The 18,803-nt window shown below is 33.2% G+C and overlaps 3 protein-coding genes and 1 non-coding gene across 6 annotated transcripts; 2 read left to right on the top strand and 2 right to left on the bottom strand.

The window, feature by feature from the left end:
- Positions 1-3,521: 3,521 nt before the first annotated feature.
- LOC107643521 (protein ELF4-LIKE 4) lies at positions 3,522-5,656 on the bottom strand. 3 transcript variants are annotated; one of them, XM_088502322.1, is made up of 3 exons: positions 5,517-5,652; positions 4,668-4,694; positions 3,522-4,174 (listed from the first exon to the last, which is right to left on the bottom strand). In XM_088502322.1, the coding sequence occupies exon 3, from the start codon at positions 4,123-4,125 to the stop codon at positions 3,781-3,783; it is 345 nt and encodes a 114-aa protein (XP_088358448.1). In that variant the 5' UTR covers positions 4,126-4,174; positions 4,668-4,694; positions 5,517-5,652; the 3' UTR covers positions 3,522-3,780. The 3 variants fall into 3 exon arrangements, with proteins under 3 accessions (XP_088358448.1, XP_016202687.1, XP_088358449.1); XM_016347201.3 differs by lacking the exon at positions 4,668-4,694 and having other exon boundaries at positions 5,517-5,656; XM_088502323.1 differs by lacking the exons at positions 4,668-4,694; positions 5,517-5,652 and adding an exon at positions 5,119-5,243.
- Positions 5,657-12,626: 6,970 nt separating this feature from the next.
- On the top strand, positions 12,627-14,528 carry LOC148578901 (stress-response A/B barrel domain-containing protein UP3-like). Its single transcript, XM_088502324.1, has one exon. The coding sequence runs from the start codon at positions 13,582-13,584 to the stop codon at positions 14,383-14,385; it is 804 nt and encodes a 267-aa protein (XP_088358450.1). The 5' UTR covers positions 12,627-13,581; the 3' UTR covers positions 14,386-14,528.
- Positions 12,635-14,528, top strand: LOC107643535 (stress-response A/B barrel domain-containing protein UP3). Its single transcript, XR_015902647.1, has one exon. It is a non-coding gene; the product is annotated as a stress-response A/B barrel domain-containing protein UP3 (transcript).
- Positions 14,529-15,050: 522 nt separating this feature from the next.
- Positions 15,051-16,379, bottom strand: LOC107643526 (transcription factor TT2). The gene is made up of 3 exons (XM_016347207.3): positions 16,244-16,379; positions 16,011-16,140; positions 15,051-15,773 (listed from the first exon to the last, which is right to left on the bottom strand). The coding sequence occupies exons 1-3, from the start codon at positions 16,377-16,379 to the stop codon at positions 15,077-15,079; spliced, it is 963 nt and encodes a 320-aa protein (XP_016202693.1). The 3' UTR covers positions 15,051-15,076.
- Positions 16,380-18,803: the final 2,424 nt, after the last annotated feature.

Consider the following 18,803-nt stretch of genomic DNA (forward strand, 5'->3'; position numbering starts at 1 on the left):
ATTATTAAAGAACGAGATTATCTCAAATAAAGGATATCTATTATTTTATCTTCCTATTTCATATCGTACATACACAAGGATAATCTTAGTTATGCATTAGATTAATTAGTTAATTAATTGATGACACACACATAGACACAAGTTTACTCTGCGCAAATTGGAATTACTAAACAGTGGTTTACTTTATGAATTTAAGTAAGCATCCACATGCAATCAGGGATACTAGCTAAGGTGATAGCGATGCGCTTTAATTATTACGAGATAAAAAAAAAAGGAATAAAATAAAACGACAACAGATGAGAGAAGATGATGAGTTTCGTTACCAGTTGGCAGGTGAAACCTCAGTGAGACACGATCTTTGTACCAAACCATTTCCCATATAGTATCACTCATGCAACTTTGCGACGTTAACGGATCACCTAACAGAGAGAGAAGTGTAAGGTGAGGTCAACATTCTAAAGTTTATTGTTATTCTTAAAGTATATATCCAATTTTTAAACAAAAAAATTTATCTATATATTCCAAATACTATGTGAAGAGAGTGGCTTTGTGAAGCATCAACTCAATGGACTTTAGTTAAAGAGAGAAAGAGGGAAGGAAATTAAAGAAAGTAGAAAGGGGATGATTACATATTAAAAATTATCGTCAAATTATTATAGTGCTCATTCGGGCATAATTAAACATTTGTGGCATGGGGTGTGGGATCATTAGTTTATTATACCACTTTGTATTACTTTAATTGGGTCCAACAAATGATGTAGATATATGCAAAGTTCCATTATTATAAAATGGCTTTCATGGGGCAAACTAGAGTTGAGCCTCCTTTCCAACCTATTTGCTGGAAATGCAAGGAACAAAGAGAAAGAAAGGCAAAAGTAGATTCCCACCGCACATGTCATGTACTACACAATGTCTAATTTGTCTTGGCTTGCCATTGGGACCAATCCATTTATTTGTGTGTGATATTCTTCCCCTTTGATTATTGGAATTACCTCAAACATATAATATTATATTTTTCTTTTATTGTTACTTTTTTTTTTTTTTTTACATTGCTCCCCCTACTAATACTAGGGATTTTTTTTTTCCTCTTTTGTTGGAAATTGGATTTTGGGTTTAATATTATTAGCTGCTACGTTATCTTCCCTTATTGGCGGCTGATGAGGAATTAATTAATTACTAAAAACAAATTTTGAGTCACCCAATTTGTTACCATTATTCTCATTTGGTCCTTCTCCACCGTTTGGTCATGATATGAGTCATTTCTATTTGTTAATTATATCAGCATCTTATCTTTTGAAACAAAAAATAATGTAAAAAGAAATCCACTAGTTCTTGAATTGATACCTAGGGATAAGACTCCCACATCCACATCTATCATGAACCTGAACCTTTGTAAGAAGAAAGCAACTCTTGTAGTCGTATTCCCCATAGAGATTTCAATGCATGGACCAATTAAAGCTTTAAATGTTACAATTAACCTTTCTTAAGTCACACTCTCAATAATTGTATATAGATATGATGATATGTAAATTATCATAGTTTTTGGGTTTCTCAGTGGTAGTCCAAGAGCCCCGTGAGGTCATGGTTAAAATGATTGTCCACCCAATTATAAAGAGGAAAATAAAAAGAGGGGGTGGATGATCTAACAATTATTTTAAGGATCCCGCTAAGGAGACAATGGACTATTTGTATAAAGGAAAAGTCTAGGGGGCCAGTAACTTTCTTAAATTTTGGTCAGCATATAACCAATAAAGAAAAATGAGTCACTGGATGAAATCTCACACCATTAAAACCATTATTGATAGTTACAAATCACAAAAGTTGCTGGCCCCCTAACATTCTTCTTGTACAATGTGTACAATGAGCTATTGAGTTACAAAATGAACATCATCCATACTATTTAACCATCCGAATACTAGGGATAATAAACATCTTCCCAAAAACTTAAACTGATTTTGGGGTTCACCAAGAATCAAACTCTTAACCTTTCGGATCTAACACTCTAATACCATGTCATGATATTACTCATCCCAAAAGTTTCAACTGATGGAAAAAGGTAACACTAATAATTATATCTCTAATACTCCATAAACTTCCATTGTACACATTATACAAATATTTCATTGGTTCTCATACTTTCCCTTCTTTTAATCATTATTTTAGTTTATTATTATAAAACGAAGTATATAGATTACATTTAAAGTGAAAATTATAATATTCTACAGTATCTTATAACGAGGATACAATAAATATGAAATGAATGAAGGGAAAAAGAAGGAGGAGGAGTTATGTTGATAATTAATGATGCAGAGTATTGGCATAGGATGAATGTACAAAAGGAGGAAAAGGTGCACTCCATGAATGTGCAAAATGTAAATCAGAAAGAGGCCATTGTCAGCAATCACTCATGTGGGCCTTTTTATCTCCTAAGATCAGGAAAATTAAACTACAATTAACTGGGTCCACCAACAACAAAGACATATGCGCAATCAGGGAGAAACAAAGAAAGAGAGAGAAAATACATATGCCAGGGAATTATCAAAGTATAAGGTTGTCATATAGGACATCAATAACATAAAGAGAATAAAAAGGAGGGGGAGAAAATTTGGAAAGTAAAAAATAAGTGAAAAAAGAACCTGAGCAGGAAGGGATAAGCATGGAGAAGTTCAAGTTTAGTTCCATCGCCAAAAGAGAAGAACCATTTGGGTCCCTTGTCATGTTGTTGGGCATCACTGTTTACACACATCTGCATCTAGGGGACTCTAGTGCTTTGTATTTTTTACTTTTTAATCTTAGAAGACTTTTATTTATTTCATACCTAACACTAGTCATTGGGTATAAGAAATAAAGAAATTAATAAAAACTTACACCTAGTCAAAAGACCTTTCATCTCTTATCTGAGATTCTGTTCTTGTGGTGGTGCATGATAGGGAACTTAACCAAGGTTTTTCTTTTTCTTTTTTTTTTCTTTCAAAATTTAAAGCTGCTTTGATTTCTTCCAAATGTTACAGAGCATCTTCACAGATATGTATGCAGTTCTCAGTTGTCACACCCCACAGGAAACATATGATTAGTAAAACCAGGTTAGAGTTTTCTTAGTAAAAAGAAGAGAGGCACTGGGAACATGGGAATAGGCCTAAAACAGTATCTGCAACCCTCTTTCTCACTTTCAGTTCTTCTTAGGTAAGTATAGAACTAGAAACAACATTTTGGGGTTGAAGTTGAAATTGCAAAGCGAATAAAGGTACTATGAAGAGTTCCCATCAAAAGTAGATAAGGGATGGTCCTTACAGAAGAAGGGGGGGAAAAGTACTGAGGGCAAAAATTAATGTAGGTCTTTCTAAACAAGGAGGAAATCAGAAAAAGGTTTATTGAAGCTAAAAGCCCTTATCTCATGCAATCTACCTAATCATACAACAAACATAAACGAGAAAAAGCAGATCAGATTACATTATATTCCATCACATGTTCAAAAGAGAAAAATAAAATAAATTTAAAATAAGAATAAAAATGGATGGAATGATGAAAAGAAAAGGCATTTGCATTTAGCTTTTAAACAACACGGCATGATTACATTAGTAACACACACATGGTCGATTTCTATAAGATCAACAGTTACCAAGTTATGGGAGGAATTCTGGAAAATCATTCTTCTTTTTTTTTTTTTTTTTCTTATTTTGAGTTGTAAGAAGTGATGATGAGCTTCAGCCTAATGTTGTTCTACTACTCCACCAAGCAAGAAAGAAAACATAGAAGAAAAAGAAAAAGAAAATAAGGTGCCTAAGTAGGCCTGTGTCGCTTTTGGGTGGCTTTACCATCTGATTTCACAGCACCACTGGAATCCCCTTCAGAAGAAACTTCCATGGATTTGGTAAAGTTGCTTGAAAGATCAGCATAGAGGTCAACCACTCTTCTTATGTTGTTGTTGAGCTCCCTAATAAGGCCAACGTTCCTGCTTAGGTTGTCAGGCACCTTGGACTCATGATTCTGGTTTATCTCATTGATGAGAACCCTGTTCTGATCCAAGATGTTCTGCACTTGAACAAAGCTCTTCTGAAATGACTGCAAAATCTTGCTATCAATTTGAGTACCATTGCCAAGCCCAGAGAATGTGTCACCCTCCATTCTTTGTTTCTCCCAGTCAAAAGGTTAATCAAGTAAATCAGAACCAGCCCTGCATCAATGAAGGAGTAATAATAAGGATGTAGCAAAGATTGGAAGTGCTAGAAAATAAAAAATTGAATAATATAATATTAAATGTTAATATTTTATTTATGCATAATCATATCCTACTATCTGCACCTGCCTGCACTAACCAATACAGAGAGACAAAACACAAGCAGTTTTGGAATTGTTTAAGGCACTGTGCAGACGAGACAAGCTCTGTTGAAGAAATCATGACCACCATAAGGCCACTTTTTCAGAGGAATCAGATTATATAACTTATTGTTATTGTTATTATTACATGTTGTCATTGTTAGTTTTTGTTATTACTACTATAATAATTACTGATTGATGGTGTTACTATTAATTACTACAGTGGTATTATTTTTGTTTTTTATATTGTATCATTATTACAATGAGATGAAAAAGATAAAAATAAACTAAAAAGCAGATCCCATTTTCCATAAAAGGAACCTTTTTTATTGTACTCAGGAAATACCTACCTAAAGCACAGACTTCCAAAGAAGAATCTGAGAGGGAAAAAAAAAAAAAAAAAAAAAACAGTCAATGATGCAGAAGGAGATGAGGCTATACGAAGGTACTACTGCAGAGACAGCATCATTAACCCTTTTCGAGCAAAATTACCAAAAACAAAACAAAAATAAAACCAAATTAACTGTCCAAATGTTCCATACATATGCACACACATTGAATAAAACCAACCCAAAAAAAAAAAAATCTAATTTAATAATCTCAACTTGTCAATACTAAAAATTCAGGAAAAACAAAATTAAACCAAAAATATAAAATCCCCAAGACAACATTTTCAATACCGGGAACTGAAACTGTTTCTCAATTGTACTTGGAAAACTTGCACTTGCAGCAGCATAAATTCCTTTGAACAGGTAACAGGAAATCGGTTCAAGAGAAAAAATAAACAAATAAAAAAAGAACCTGATTGAGTTCCGAAGGTTCCAAGGCATCTCAAAAGTAACTAAATGCAATTGAAGAGATCTCACAAAAAAAAGTATTGTATTGAAAGAGTCACGAGGATGATGAAGAGAAGGAAAAAAAGAAAGAGCGGAACTGATAAAACCAAAGAGTGTGTGAAACGGAGATTGAGAACACAGAATAATGGAAACAAAAGGCTAGAGAACAAAAATCGCATTTTTAGCTAAGCATAATTACCATGTTCACTGTTGTTTGTTTTGGAATATGGATATTAAGAAATAAAATATGAAATGATTCGGAAGGCTTATCGTTAATAGTATAATAAACAATAATAATTAATTAATTATTAGTATAGGAGTGAATGAATGAGAGAGAGAGAGAGAAATCGAAAGCGTACATACCTTGAAAATCTGGAACATTATAGTAGTGAGGGAGAAGGGACAGAGATTGAAAGAGGAAGACGAGGGATTCCCGAGGAGGAAGAAGAGAGTGATAATTGATAAAGATCGGCGATTGAATCGAATCTGTGAAGCGAAGGGTGTTGTGTGTTTGTGTGCCCTGTGAATGAATTTGAGAGATAGAGAGAGAGAGAGAGAAAGAAAGAGAGAGAATGTAGATTTGACAGTCACGCTCGGACCCCTCTGTGCCTTAATATTTAGCACTATTCTATAATGAATATCCACCTGTTTTTTCCCCTTTTATAATTTCCCTATGTCACACCCTCACTCCCACCCAGAGGGACCTCCTCTTATGCTGCTCTACCTTGTATCAACTTTTTTATGAGTAATTTTCAGACTAATTCAATCAAAATTATTATTCCTCTAATTTGATTTATACTCAAAACGATTAAATTTTAGGTTTAATTATTTTATCTCTTCCTATCATTTTACTAAATTTTAATTAGATTTTTATATTTTTTTTAAATTAAATATTTATACTAAGATTTTGTAATTAAATTTCTATTTGTTCGATTTTTCGAAAGTTCGTTAAGATGAAAGGTTGTGTATGATGAGATCAGGTCCAAAACGTGAATCTGCAAAATGGAAAGCAGGTGGGATTTGTTGGTTGATTGGCGAGTGGAACTACTTGTAATGACACTCCAATACTAAAGTATGTGTCCGTACGAGAATGCAGCTAATTAGGATAAAAATGTGACGTACCTGGAAGGAGGAATATGTCCTTTCCCTTTATTCTTGCTTTTCAGGTGGGCCTTTTTGCTCAGGCCCATTCCTCAAAAAATTTTCGCCAGTTGTCTAAACCTCCACTATGGGATGATGTCATCCTAGGGACACCTTGGCTTAAGCAGGTCAGGTACCCATCGGGTTGCGAGCCCGTCGGATAGACTTTCGGTTCTTATTGGATTGGGTCAAAACATTATCTTAATAAAAACGCTAGAATTACCAACGTAAGTTGGCACAGATGGATGAGGGTCTGTGTCTTTTAACCATCTCTCCCGGGTTCGATACTCACTGGAAGATAGGAATGGAGCTTGCTTGCTTGGGAGGATCGCCCACTTTGCCTCTGCAGTACCCAAAGAATTAGTCATTAAACTTCTGACCTGATGGATACCAATATTTTTATTATGACAAAAACTTAATTACAAATTTGACATGGTATGGGAATTTAATAAAAAAATAATAATAATAAAAATCTAATTAAAAATTTAGTGAAATAATAAAGACCCACAAAATAATTAAACATAAATTTTACAATCATTTTATTGAATAAAAAAAGGCTTAAACTTTAATATTTTCAATCTAATAGTTTAGCCAAATATTATTGGGACTATTAGTTTTTAGCTATTTTGATTAATATTTGATCAGTATAAATATTAATTTATTTTAAATGAATAAATTTTATTAATTTATAGATATAAATTATAATAAATATAAATATAAATAATATTAATTCGTGTGTGTAAATTTATAAATATTAGTATAAATTATATATTTTTTATGTATAAATTCTTATAAAAATAAATACAGATTATTATTAACTAAATATTAACTCAAAATAATAATATTTATTAATTATATAATATTATTATAATTTATTATATTTTTAAATATTATTTATTATTTACTAACTACAAATAATAAATTGTACTGTAACATTAAGTATTTGAGTCGCATTTTAATTTGGCAGGTTTACAAGAAAATATTCCAAGAAGGTCGTTGAGAGGGTGAGATAATTAACTTGAATGGTAATACTTGATTAGGAAGGAAGCTTGTGTAAGGTCTCATTGTGGTCTTAGAGGATATAATAATGGATAAGAAACATGAATATAAGTATTTGACAGTTTTATGCTACTGCATTTTTTAACTCATAATTGGGAATATGTGAGCTGTATGATTTAACTAGCATCAAATCGGTGAAGCCGCAGAGGACGAATCAATTTGCATAGAACTACAATGTTCATATTTTATATACATATTGTATGCTTGTTTATTTTCAATTTTTCACCATCTGATATTTGACACATTTTTTTATAGATATGAAGAGAAAAATAGTGTAGAACGTAATTATGGAGTGTATAAATATTTTATACAACTGTGATATCATGAACAAAAATTGGACCGTCCGACATTTTGATTTGTGTTTAAATAATTAAAAAAATTTAGAATGTACAAATCGGACGGTCCGATTAGTTTAACCAAAATTCAAATTCTCTCTCCCACACAACTCGAACTGTTCGATTCGAAGGTAAATTTTTTTTAACAAAGAAATCGAATAATCTAATTTTTCTTTTTACTATTTTAAAACAAACTGTCTCACACCCATATCTAACACCTATGTTCTTCACATCCACGCACAACACACACGCTGCTGCCATATAGAAAAAAATGAGCCGATATTTGAAGTTTATTTTCGTGTTGTTTTCTATAAAATTTTTTGTTCATTTTGCTTGAGCTGCTAATTTGCTCTTAAATATACTAGCAACTCCGTTTTATTTATTAACTTAATTAATTTGTTTCCTTCAATTCTTTTGACAAATATCCTAGAGTATACTTATTAAAATTGTAAAAGTATAGGATAGATTTATACGAAAACCTAACTTTTATGTGTGTAATAGTTTATATTTCATAAAAAAAAATTCACTTTTGTATTTTTAAACCTAATTTTTAATTCTTAAAAAATATTTATTTTTATACTGAATACACTATTCCAATCTGAATTATATGCTTTGAATTAGATTAATTTTTCTTTCAAACCAATTTAAAATGTGCCATAATTATACCCGTACTTTTCAAAGTACTACGCTAAGTAGTTTAAATCTGTATATGTTATATTTATAGTTGTAAGTATTATCACATAAATATATAGTGATTCTACAATTTAATATTATTTGTATTTTATATATTTGATAAGAAATTATGTTTCATATCTGACTATTTTTAATTTATATCACAAACTAAAATATTTATTTACATAGCAACATCCACTTATATATATTTGTTAATAATCAACGAGTGATCAGTTACTACATTCAGTGATGAGACTCTATTTATAAAAAAACAAAAATTAAACTAAATACCAAATTTTAAGAATTTAGTAAAAATATGTCAAATTTTAATCTCTATAATTCCTTCCTGAAAAATTTAAATTGCAAAATAAAACATGAAAATAGAACAAAACACCAAACCTAACTAAAATTATTACAGACACAAAGTTTCCTAGGAAATTAAAATACAAAGATAAGTAGAAAAAAATGTGTGAATCAAACTTTACACCTCATCAATATTTGCTCTTAACAATAATTACACGGAGGAGTTTAGTTAAACATATTTGTTAAAAGTATTAAATATTTAAAAATTTATCGAGCACTGAAAAATTTAAAAATTTTAAAAAATTATAAAAAAAATTAAATAGGTAATCTCAAGAAGTACTCATCATGTTTGTTGGTAAAACTGGATTTTTAAAAGTTCTGGTACAAGAATTTGTCCTTATTCTCAAGTCCTTTCCTAGCTCTGAAGCATCACTCCTTGATATTTTCCTTTTTTCTTATTGCCACGTGGCTCATTCCTGATGTCAAGTTTTCTATGATGATGCGATCCCGTTTCGCCAGCTAACAGCGAGTTTCGTCATTTTCAGCTCAATTAGTAAGAGACTAAAAGTTTCTTAACAACTAACTTGAATTGATCAAATAATCAATTTATTTGTAAGTTTAAGTATGTATTAAAAATTCAAATTTTATTTTTTATATATAATAATTCAATTTCACATGCTATCGCAACAAACTCTTTATTAGGGGTGTTAAAATTTAAATTAATTCAATTCTATTCAAATCAAAAATCGATTAAAATTGTATTAATTTGGATTTAATTAGATTATATTTTTTGCAAATCATTGGATTGGATTGAATTTTAGATCTACTTTTTATAACCTATTCAATCCAATCTAAATCGCACAATGTGCTATAATATTATTATTTTATTATTATATTTACAATTATACTTATAACATATTCAATTTGTTATACATTTTTGTATTATTCATGTATTATTATTTAATAAATATTTTATGTTAAAAATGTTATTTATTTATTTATTTTAACTAACCTATAATTTTATTTCTATTGTTATGTTATCATTAGTTTTTTAAGATATTGTTAAGACTTGTTATGTCATTGTTGATTATTTAAAATTTGATGTTGAGACTTGTTTAGGGGTGGCAAGCGGGGAAGCCCGCCCCGTCCCGCCCCGCCCCGCCAGAAGCCCGCCCCGCCCCGCCTAGTGAGGCGGTCCCAGAATCCTAACCCGCCCCGCCTAACGGCGGGCTGGCGGGCCGGCGGGCTAAGCCCGCCAAATATCCTCTTTTTTTTTTTACTTTTAACTATTAAATAATATATATAAAGATATAAAAAAATCTCTTTTGTTTTTTACTTTTAACTATTATAATTTCTAAAAGTATAAACAAATTATAATTTTTGTATTCACAAACATTAAAGTCTTTGTAATTATAAATATTGTTTCCAAAGCAAAATAAACATAATCCAAAACATAATTAACAATATTGTCTCTAAAACAAAACAAACATAATCTAAAACACCCAATTTTCATCTTCATTCTCTTGTAAGTTGGGTTGGGGAAGTTGGGTTTTGGTAAAAAAAATTATAAAAATACCCCTTGCTAAAAAAAGACTAAGCCCGGCGGGGAAGCCCGCCCCGCCCCGCCAAAGCCCGCCAAAACCAGCGGTTTAAGCGATGCGGGTTAAGCGGGCTTTTGCTATTTGGCGGTCCCAATTTTCCAGCCCGGCCCGCCTTTTTTGGCGGGTTACGCGGGCCGGCCCGGCGGGTTTAGGCCCGTTTGCCACCCCTAGACTTGTTATTTGTATTTAATTTTTTTATTTAAAAAATCGCAAATCCAAACCGTTTGTAATCGGATCGGATCGGATTTCCAAAAAATTTCATTCTCGATATTTTCTGCATATCTACAATACTATAATATATTTTAAATATCAATATTGAATTATAATACTATTTTTATCATCATATAAAAAACAATTTATGTAAATATCACCTAAAAACTTGAAAATAATTTGTTTATTAAAAAATTAGGAAATTTAAATATAATAAAATAATTGAATGATATTTTCTTTAGCTGTGGAAACATTATTTGATTAGGCAATGAAGAAAGAAGAATGTTGAAGAAAGTGGGGTCCATGAATGAAGTGTGTGACGCTCACGGCGACGACACCAATGGGAGTTCGAGATTGAGTGAGTGGATACGCTTCCCCACACGGATGCCACCCTCTGCTGTTCTTCACACTCTCCGCTACTTTGGCTTCACAAAAGAGGGTGAGACCCTCTCTTCCCCTTTCAGTGGCACTGTTAGCAAACAGTGTCATAAGTAACTCATAAGTACGACTGCAATATTCATTTCAACATTACTTTGACATGTTATAATCACCAATCAATCATGATATGTTGATCAACCTTCGATGCTTGATGTAAGGTTTCAGCTAACCTAACTTATTATAACAAGAAGTTGAAAACGCCAATGTTTTTCCAAGAGATCATGATATTAATCTTTGAACCAAATAAATTATAACAACCACTTAATTTGATAAATAAAATAAAATGAGCACCACTTAATACTATTTAAAAATTTAAGAAATTATCCAAAGAAAATACCTATGCTCTAAGCCTAGTAGTGTAGCATTTTCCGACAGCAGGTGCTTTGTTTTTTGCAATTTGCACCTAATCAATGAAGGCTTCTTTTGCTTTCACGATTTGCTATGGCTGTATGCTGCTGCGGCACAAGAAAACAATGAAAAAGAAAGGGTATCAAAGGACGTAACCGTGCATCATATGCTGACATATATTGTAATTTTAACTAATTTAAAAGTCTCAGTGATAACAATGATTATCTGAAATCACCAGAATTGGTTATCTCAGTTAGAGACACGTCCACATTTCAACACAAATGCTTCAGTAGTTTAGGGCCAGTGGGCATGAGGGATCCCTCCAAAGAAAAAGAAATATTACCTCAGTTTCACAATAATTTAATACATCAATTTCAAATGTAACTAAAAAGGGGGGATTTGACATAAGAACTATGTTTTGTCTAATCATGTGCTGAGATTGTATATCATAAGCTTAATTTTATTTTATTTTGTCAGATAGCTTAATTTTACGATAAATGCTAAAAGTATAATGTTGAGTTACTAAACTAAAGAAATCAAACTAAAAAAACTGAGTTAATAATTTTGATTTTGATGGTAAAAAATAATAAATTCTCATGACTATCTAATATTTTTCTAATCTTATTTGTAAACGAAATTTTGTTTTGGACTAGTTGAATAATGGCATTTTAAGTGTATTTTTGGTCAAAAGTATGGGCAGCCCAACCCACACAAAAAGCACAAACAACAAAAGATATAAGACCAAAACTACCTACTGAAATAACAATTACTGACCATCGGATGGCATTTTAAGTTCAACTTTGTTAACCATAGTTTTGTTGGGCCGCATAATTGTTTGTGAGCTAATATGAACGCGTTTTTTCTTTCCAAAATTCATCTTTTAGCTTTGAGGACTTAGATAGTCCAAAATCCACTTCTTGTAGTCAAGGCCCAACTTAACCGAAATCATTTACAAAAGATGCCCGAAATAGAAGTAAAGCAATTTTGTGGCCGAGGCATGTGGTTCAATGGCAAAAGTATTTGCCTCAATCCAAAGCCACAAGAGTTCGAATCTTAGCAGGTGGCTAGGTTAGTGTGTGTGAGTGGGTGTGTGAGTCGACAAAAAAAAAAGAGAAGTAAAGCAATTTTGTGTTACTTATTATATTATATAAAAAAAGGGGGGAAAATTCTTAGTTTATTGTTAAAGTCTAAGCAGCACCTTTATCGAAATTTTAGTAACATGTATAAATTATAATATAATGTAAATTATTATTATTATAACCCACAATCACAAATATTAGTTGAGACCACAAAATATGAGGAAGTGAAGAAAACGTAGACGTTTATAGTGATAAGGATTCAGGATCAACCAATCTCACAGGCTGATACAGCAACGATGTCAAACAATATAATCGAGCATGTGGTGTTGTTCAAGGTGAAGGACGATGTTGCCCCTTCGGAGGTGGACGCCATGGTCAACCGAATCAACTCCCTGAACTCCCTCGATCAGACCCTTCACCTCACCATGGCCCCACTCCTAAGCTTCCGATCCACACAAGCTTCCTTGAACTTCACTCACATCCTCCACGCCCGCTACAACTCCAAGCACGACCTTGAGGAATACACGGTGCACCCCAGCCACGTGGCAGTCGTCAAGGTCAACGCTCCCTTGTGCCAAGACATCATGGCTCTTGATTGGGTCGCCAATGAAAACCTCCGGGGTGAATCGGTAATTCTGGCACCGGGATCGGCCGTTCAGGTCACGTTCTTCAAGTTGAAGGAGGGTTTGGAAGATCGTGTTGATGAGATTCTGAGGGCAGTAATGGAAATTCAAGAGGAGCTGAAAACCAAAGGCGCTGTTCAGGTGACTTGCGGGGACAATTTTTCTCCTGGCAGAGCCAAAGGATTCTCCATGGCTTTGCTTGTGGTTTTTCCTGGCTTGAAGGAATTGGAGGCTTCGGATTCTCATGTAGATATACACAAGAATCATAAGATTAAGGACTATCTTGAGTGCGTTATGGTCGTTGATTTTGTGGTACCTTCACTCACAGCTTCTAATTAGTGTATTGGTGCTTTGCTGTAATAATATTTTAATATTAAATGTTATAGTATTTGCTTACTTAATGAATAAACTTGGACAAGGTTTCAGTCTAATTAGGAAGTAGTAATTGCCTTCTTAGCCTCTGCAACTAGAGCTGTTTTATGAGCATGGGCTGGGGCCCAATATATTACACCGGATTTACAGGGATTCCATGAGCCCATGAAATATTCCATGGGCCTAAGGTGTGGTCGGAAATAAAAAGGTGGAGAAATCACCCAGTTGCAATTACGCTAAGCTGTAAAATGCTGGGTGTCAGAACTCATCTGTCAGTGCCGGCTTTCTCATCCTCCAAACACCTTCTCCGTCAGCATCTAAAACCCCACTCCTACTCATCTGCATCAGCATCTAGACCCTCAATCAAGATGACGTCATCATCAACACCAACCCAGTCAGTGGTGGAGCACATCGTGCTCTTCAAGGTCAAAGATGACACTAAGCCTTCCAAGGTCTCTGCGATGGTCAACGGTCTCAGCTCCCTCCTCTCCCTCGACCAGGTACTCCATCTCACGGTGGGCCCCGTCCTCCGCAGCCGCTCCTCCACCCTAACCTTCACTCACATGCTCCACAGCCGCTACGCCACAAAGCAGGACCTCGACGCCTACTCCGCCCACCCTAGCCACGTCAGTGTCGTCAAGGGAAATGTCCTTCCCATTATCGATGACATCATGGCCGTCGATTGGGTCTCCCCTGCCCTCCCCGCCGACCACCTACTCACCCCGCCGGGATCGGCCATCCGCGTGAGCTTCCTGAAGCTTAAGGAGAACGCCGGCGATCACTCCAAGGACGAGATCTTGGGGGTTATCGGAGGGATGACGGAGAGATTCAAGCAGATCAGTCAGCTGAGTGTCGGTGAGAATTTCTCGCCGGCGAGGGCGAAGGGTTACTCGATTGCGTCCCTGGGGGTTTTTCCGGGGGTGGAGGAACTGGAGGCGGTGGTTTCAAATGAGGATGTGGTGAATGCTGAGAAGGATAAGGTTAGGGATCACATAGAGAGTGTGGTGGTGGTTGATTATGTTGTTCCACCTACTCAATCTGCTAGCCTTTGATTGAACATGCACTCCAACTGTTTGATCAATGTCCTTGAGTTTCTATGTGCTCATTTAATAAGGTATTATGCATGTATTTGGAGGAGTAACTATTTTTCCCAATTGTTCTGGCTGCAAATCATGATCATGCTTTTTCTGATCTACATCAAGTTTCTTTAATTTATATAGAAAGTAGTTTGCATGAAAACTAACACACATTTAGCAAACTTTAGAGTTCAAAATTGAATATTTAGAACAAAGTTGAGGGAGAAAATCTGCAAATCAGATTTGAGCAGGTTACGGGTGTTAAATATTTTAAAACAATTTTAAACTTAAGCTTAAGTTAGTGGTATAAATGTAGGTACTAGGTACAGGAGAAATTCTTAGTTGTATCTGCAGCAACAGCTTGATCTTTCATGTTATGGTATCTAATGCTTGGTGATATGTTGCTATCCCAACCATGTGATATATGTTGTACCATTTTCATTCAAATTGCAGATTCCCTAATTATCTCATCCTACCAAATATATATATAACATGATACTTGTGAATGAAACCTAAATATTTTTTGGAAGTACATTCAAAGAAAAACAATGTTTACAAATAGTGAGAGAAGGGTTTAAAAGAGAGAAAGGGTAGTAAATATATCACCTAATTTTTCTTGCTAAAAACATGGGAGTGTGAATAACAATTCTTCGCGGAGGCATTGCCGTTATTCTATCTCCTTGTCATTTGACTGGTGACAATGACGGTCGACGATTGAGTCATCATCATGATTAATGTGATCATCAGCATCATCGAAATAGCTATGTGTCCATTGATTGAGGATGTCATCGGAGAAGATGGTGGTGGGTTGGTCCGAATAAGGCGATAATAATACCTCATAACAGAGATCAGAGACATCAGAGTTGATGAGAAGATCATTTAAGCCGCCATCAGCATCGGTAAGATTACAATAATCGTCTATTAGCAAATCTGTCATTGAGAGTATTTCTTTGTCATCATCTTCACTGAAGAAGGGCAAAAACTCATCATTACTATTGTAGTTCTTTGAGAGTAGTTCTTTGTGGTTACTTGCTATTGATGAAACGATATTCTTATTGTTGTTGGCTTCAGAACCAGCAGCAGCAGCAGAAGCATCCAGAAGCAAAGGTATTGGTGTTGATTGTTGTGCATTGTTATTTATAAGTAATGGCTTTGAGCACTTTGTAGCCTTTGTTCGGATTACAGGTAAGTCAATCTTAAAAGGGGTTGGTTCTGTTTGAGGGTGTTTTGGATTCGAAGAAGAGGTGGTTGTTTCTTTGTTGTGATCCTTGTTATCTTTCATCCTCTTACTCAAGTTGGTGTTCCAATAGTTCTTGATCTCATTGTCTGTTCTCCCCGGAAGCCTCCCAGCTATTAGAGACCACCTATGAATGAAGTTATATATAATAGTGATTAATGGTGATGGGGAGAGAAATTAGAGTAATGCTACACATCCAAATCTTTTTATGAACTAAGTCCAACCAAATTAAATAATAAGTTATAAGTAATGCTAGTTATAACTGATTTTTGTTATGTTAGACCAACTTAGTTAGATTTGGTTAACAAAAAGACTTAGATGTGTAGTATTATTCGAGAAATTAATAAGCTAATAAGGTAGGTACCTATTTCCCAGGAGGTTGTGAAGTCTGATGATGAGTTCTTCTTCATCAGAGGATATATTGCCTCTTTTGATGTCTGGTCCTAGATAGTTCAACCATCGCAGTCTACAACTTTTGCCACATCTTTTTAAACCTGTTTGTGTCAACCAACATTCACATACATATATATATACCAAATTATAAAAAACATTGACAATAATAATGAAGTATGTACTATGCAGTAACTAATTAAGTACCTGCTTTTTGGGGGAGGTTTCTCCATCTTCCATGGCCATGGACCCTAATGTAGTCTATGAGGATTTTGTCTTCTTCAGCAGTCCAAGCACCTCTTTTCAAGTCCTCATCTTTTGAGCAACAAGGGCTTCTCCCCATCTTAGAAGCTTTGATGCACTTAATTACTATACTAATCTCTCTGCTGTGATTACTTTATTTAATTTGAGGACACTAGTGTTTGCCTCCATCAAATTACTTGTAAGCTACTATTAATTACTCCATTCACAAACTCTGGTCCCCTCTTCTTTATCATTTCAATTTGCAAAGCATTCAAGACATGGTCCTCACTATTTAATTAGCATCTATGTATAGACTAATAGGGGTGTACATGACCCAACCCGGCCCGAAGACTTTAAGGGCTAACTTAGTGTGATTTCATCGGGTCTAGGGCCGTGTAAGGGTCTCAAAATAGATCCGGTCATTATTTTGGGTCGGCTTCGGGCCATAGTTCGGGTCACCCGAACTCGGCCCGATCATCATACACAATTAATATTTTGTGTTATTAGTGATGGATAATGGCTATTCTTATGTGAAATTTAAATATTATAAACCTTAATATTTTGTGTTATTAGTCATTATAAGATTATAAGTTAATGTTTTATGTTTAAAATGTATAAGACTTTAGACTAATGCATAATATTGTGTTATTTGTATTGATTTAAATATTTGGTGTTATTAGACAATATTAGTATTGATTATGGTTATGCTATAAATTTAGAGAATGGTTAGTTCTTGTTATATTTTTTTAAGTGAATTTTACTATGTGAATTGTGAAATAATGGATGAAGATTAGGAGATTTTTACATGCTAAAGGCCCGGTTTTCACCCGGCCTGAAGGTGCATATGTTTCATCGGGTTTAGGATCGGATTAGGGTTTAAAAATTAGGTCCGGTCTATATTTCGGGTCGGGTCTGAATTAAGACAAACCCAGTGTGGCCCGACCATGTACACCCCTAATATAACATCACTCTACTACTACTTCGCCTCTAATCATTTTTACTATTATTTTCAATTCTTTTTTATAAATTCTTAATTTTGTAACTATACTGAATAAACATTAGTTGCATGTGTTGAGTAATTTTGTTTATTCATACAATTTTAAATATCATCAAAATATATTTTTTAATCCATAACTTTTCACGTGAAAATATTTTCATAAAAAAATTATAATTAAAAACTGTTAGATAATTTTAGATATTTAACTAAATTGTTTGTTATATTTTAACTATTATTTTTATCTATAAACTTTTTCATATGAGTATCTACCTTTTTTGTTTTGAACAAGCCGTTATTAAGATTTTATTTTTTTTAAAATGTAATGGTTTTCTTATTATTTTGAGATAAGTGTATTATCATTTGATTGAATCTTCAGTGGTATTGAGATTAAAAAAAAAAAATCTCGAGACTTTGTTGGTTACAAACTTATATATTAATACATAGACTAAGGTAATAATTATGCTCTTGAAGTTTTTGACTTCAAACTAATTAGTTTTTTTTTTTTTAAAATATCAATTTGATTTTTTACAATAGCATGGTGGATATGTTGTGCCATTCTATTAATTTATCACATAAAATTTAACGGTGATATTTATATGTAGTGTTAATTAATGTGACGTGTTTATTTATAAAAGATAATTACTTAGATAATAACTTTTTTGGAGTAAAATTTTATCTGTATTGATAGGATTCGTGATAAATCGAGAACAATTAATAAATATTATATAGAAATTCAAAAAATAATGAATGTTTTATTATCTAAAACTATATTTTCACACTAGTGTAGCAACAAAACACGAACCATATGTAAATAATAAAATACATGAACAACTCAATTTTGTTTCGTATTATCCATTAACGGAAGAAAATATATGATGTCCACACTATTATGAAGGACCTAATTGATATTTTTTTTTTTTAAGAACTAATTAATCTGAAGTCGATCGAAATCCTTGAGGATATAATTGTTACTTTACTCTAATATATATTTTTCGCAGCTGTGATAATATTCTAAAAGAACAATGCTGAATAGTTGCATAAAATTCAGTACACATGATACACAAATGGTAAATTAACTAATTAGGGTTGGTGAAAGAAGGAGCACTTTAGCTACTTCATTATTGGTATCTTATTTGAACAAACGAGTTTCGTACCAAAATCTTTAAGCTAAGCAAGTTAAAAATATTATGAAATGTCACTTCCTAGTATTTCTTAGAATTCATTCTCCCATAATTTTAATGGGTGAATTTTATAGTGTTTTTGTTGTGGTGTCTAAATTATTTAATTTATTTTTTAAAATAAAAAATAAATTATTTAAAATTTATTAAATATTATTTATTTACATTTTTTAGTAATTTAAGTACAACTTAATAGATACCATAACATTCATTATTTTAATTTTGCACTAAAAAACAAACTTCTCTCAAATGCAGTGTGTTATAGCAGTTGTCAGTTATCAATTTTATTATTACATCCCATCCGGTCTGATAGGTTGATATGAATGTGTCAATTCTGAAACATGATATG

Source organism: Arachis ipaensis, chromosome B1 (assembly GCF_059453495.1).
Source record: "Arachis ipaensis isolate K30076 ecotype BB chromosome B1, ASM5945349v1, whole genome shotgun sequence".
In the NCBI taxonomy this organism is placed as follows: domain Eukaryota; kingdom Viridiplantae; phylum Streptophyta; class Magnoliopsida; order Fabales; family Fabaceae; genus Arachis; species Arachis ipaensis.

Excerpts from the sequence above, each read along its gene's own strand:
- LOC107643526 (XM_016347207.3), bottom strand. The coding sequence starts at position 16,379 with ATGGGGAGAAGCCCTTGTTGCTCAAAAGATGAGGACTTGAAAAGAGGT. Across the intron at positions 16,141-16,243 it reads AAACCTCCCCCAAAAAGCAG|GTTTAAAAAGATGTGGCAAA; the intron begins GTACTTAATTAG and ends TGACACAAACAG. Across the intron at positions 15,774-16,010 it reads CACAACCTCCTGGGAAATAG|GTGGTCTCTAATAGCTGGGA; the intron begins GTACCTACCTTA and ends CTTCATTCATAG.
- LOC107643521 (XM_016347201.3), bottom strand. The coding sequence starts at position 4,125 with ATGGAGGGTGACACATTCTCTGGGCTTGGCAATGGTACTCAAATTGAT.
- LOC148578901 (XM_088502324.1), top strand. The coding sequence starts at position 13,582 with ATGCTGGGTGTCAGAACTCATCTGTCAGTGCCGGCTTTCTCATCCTCC.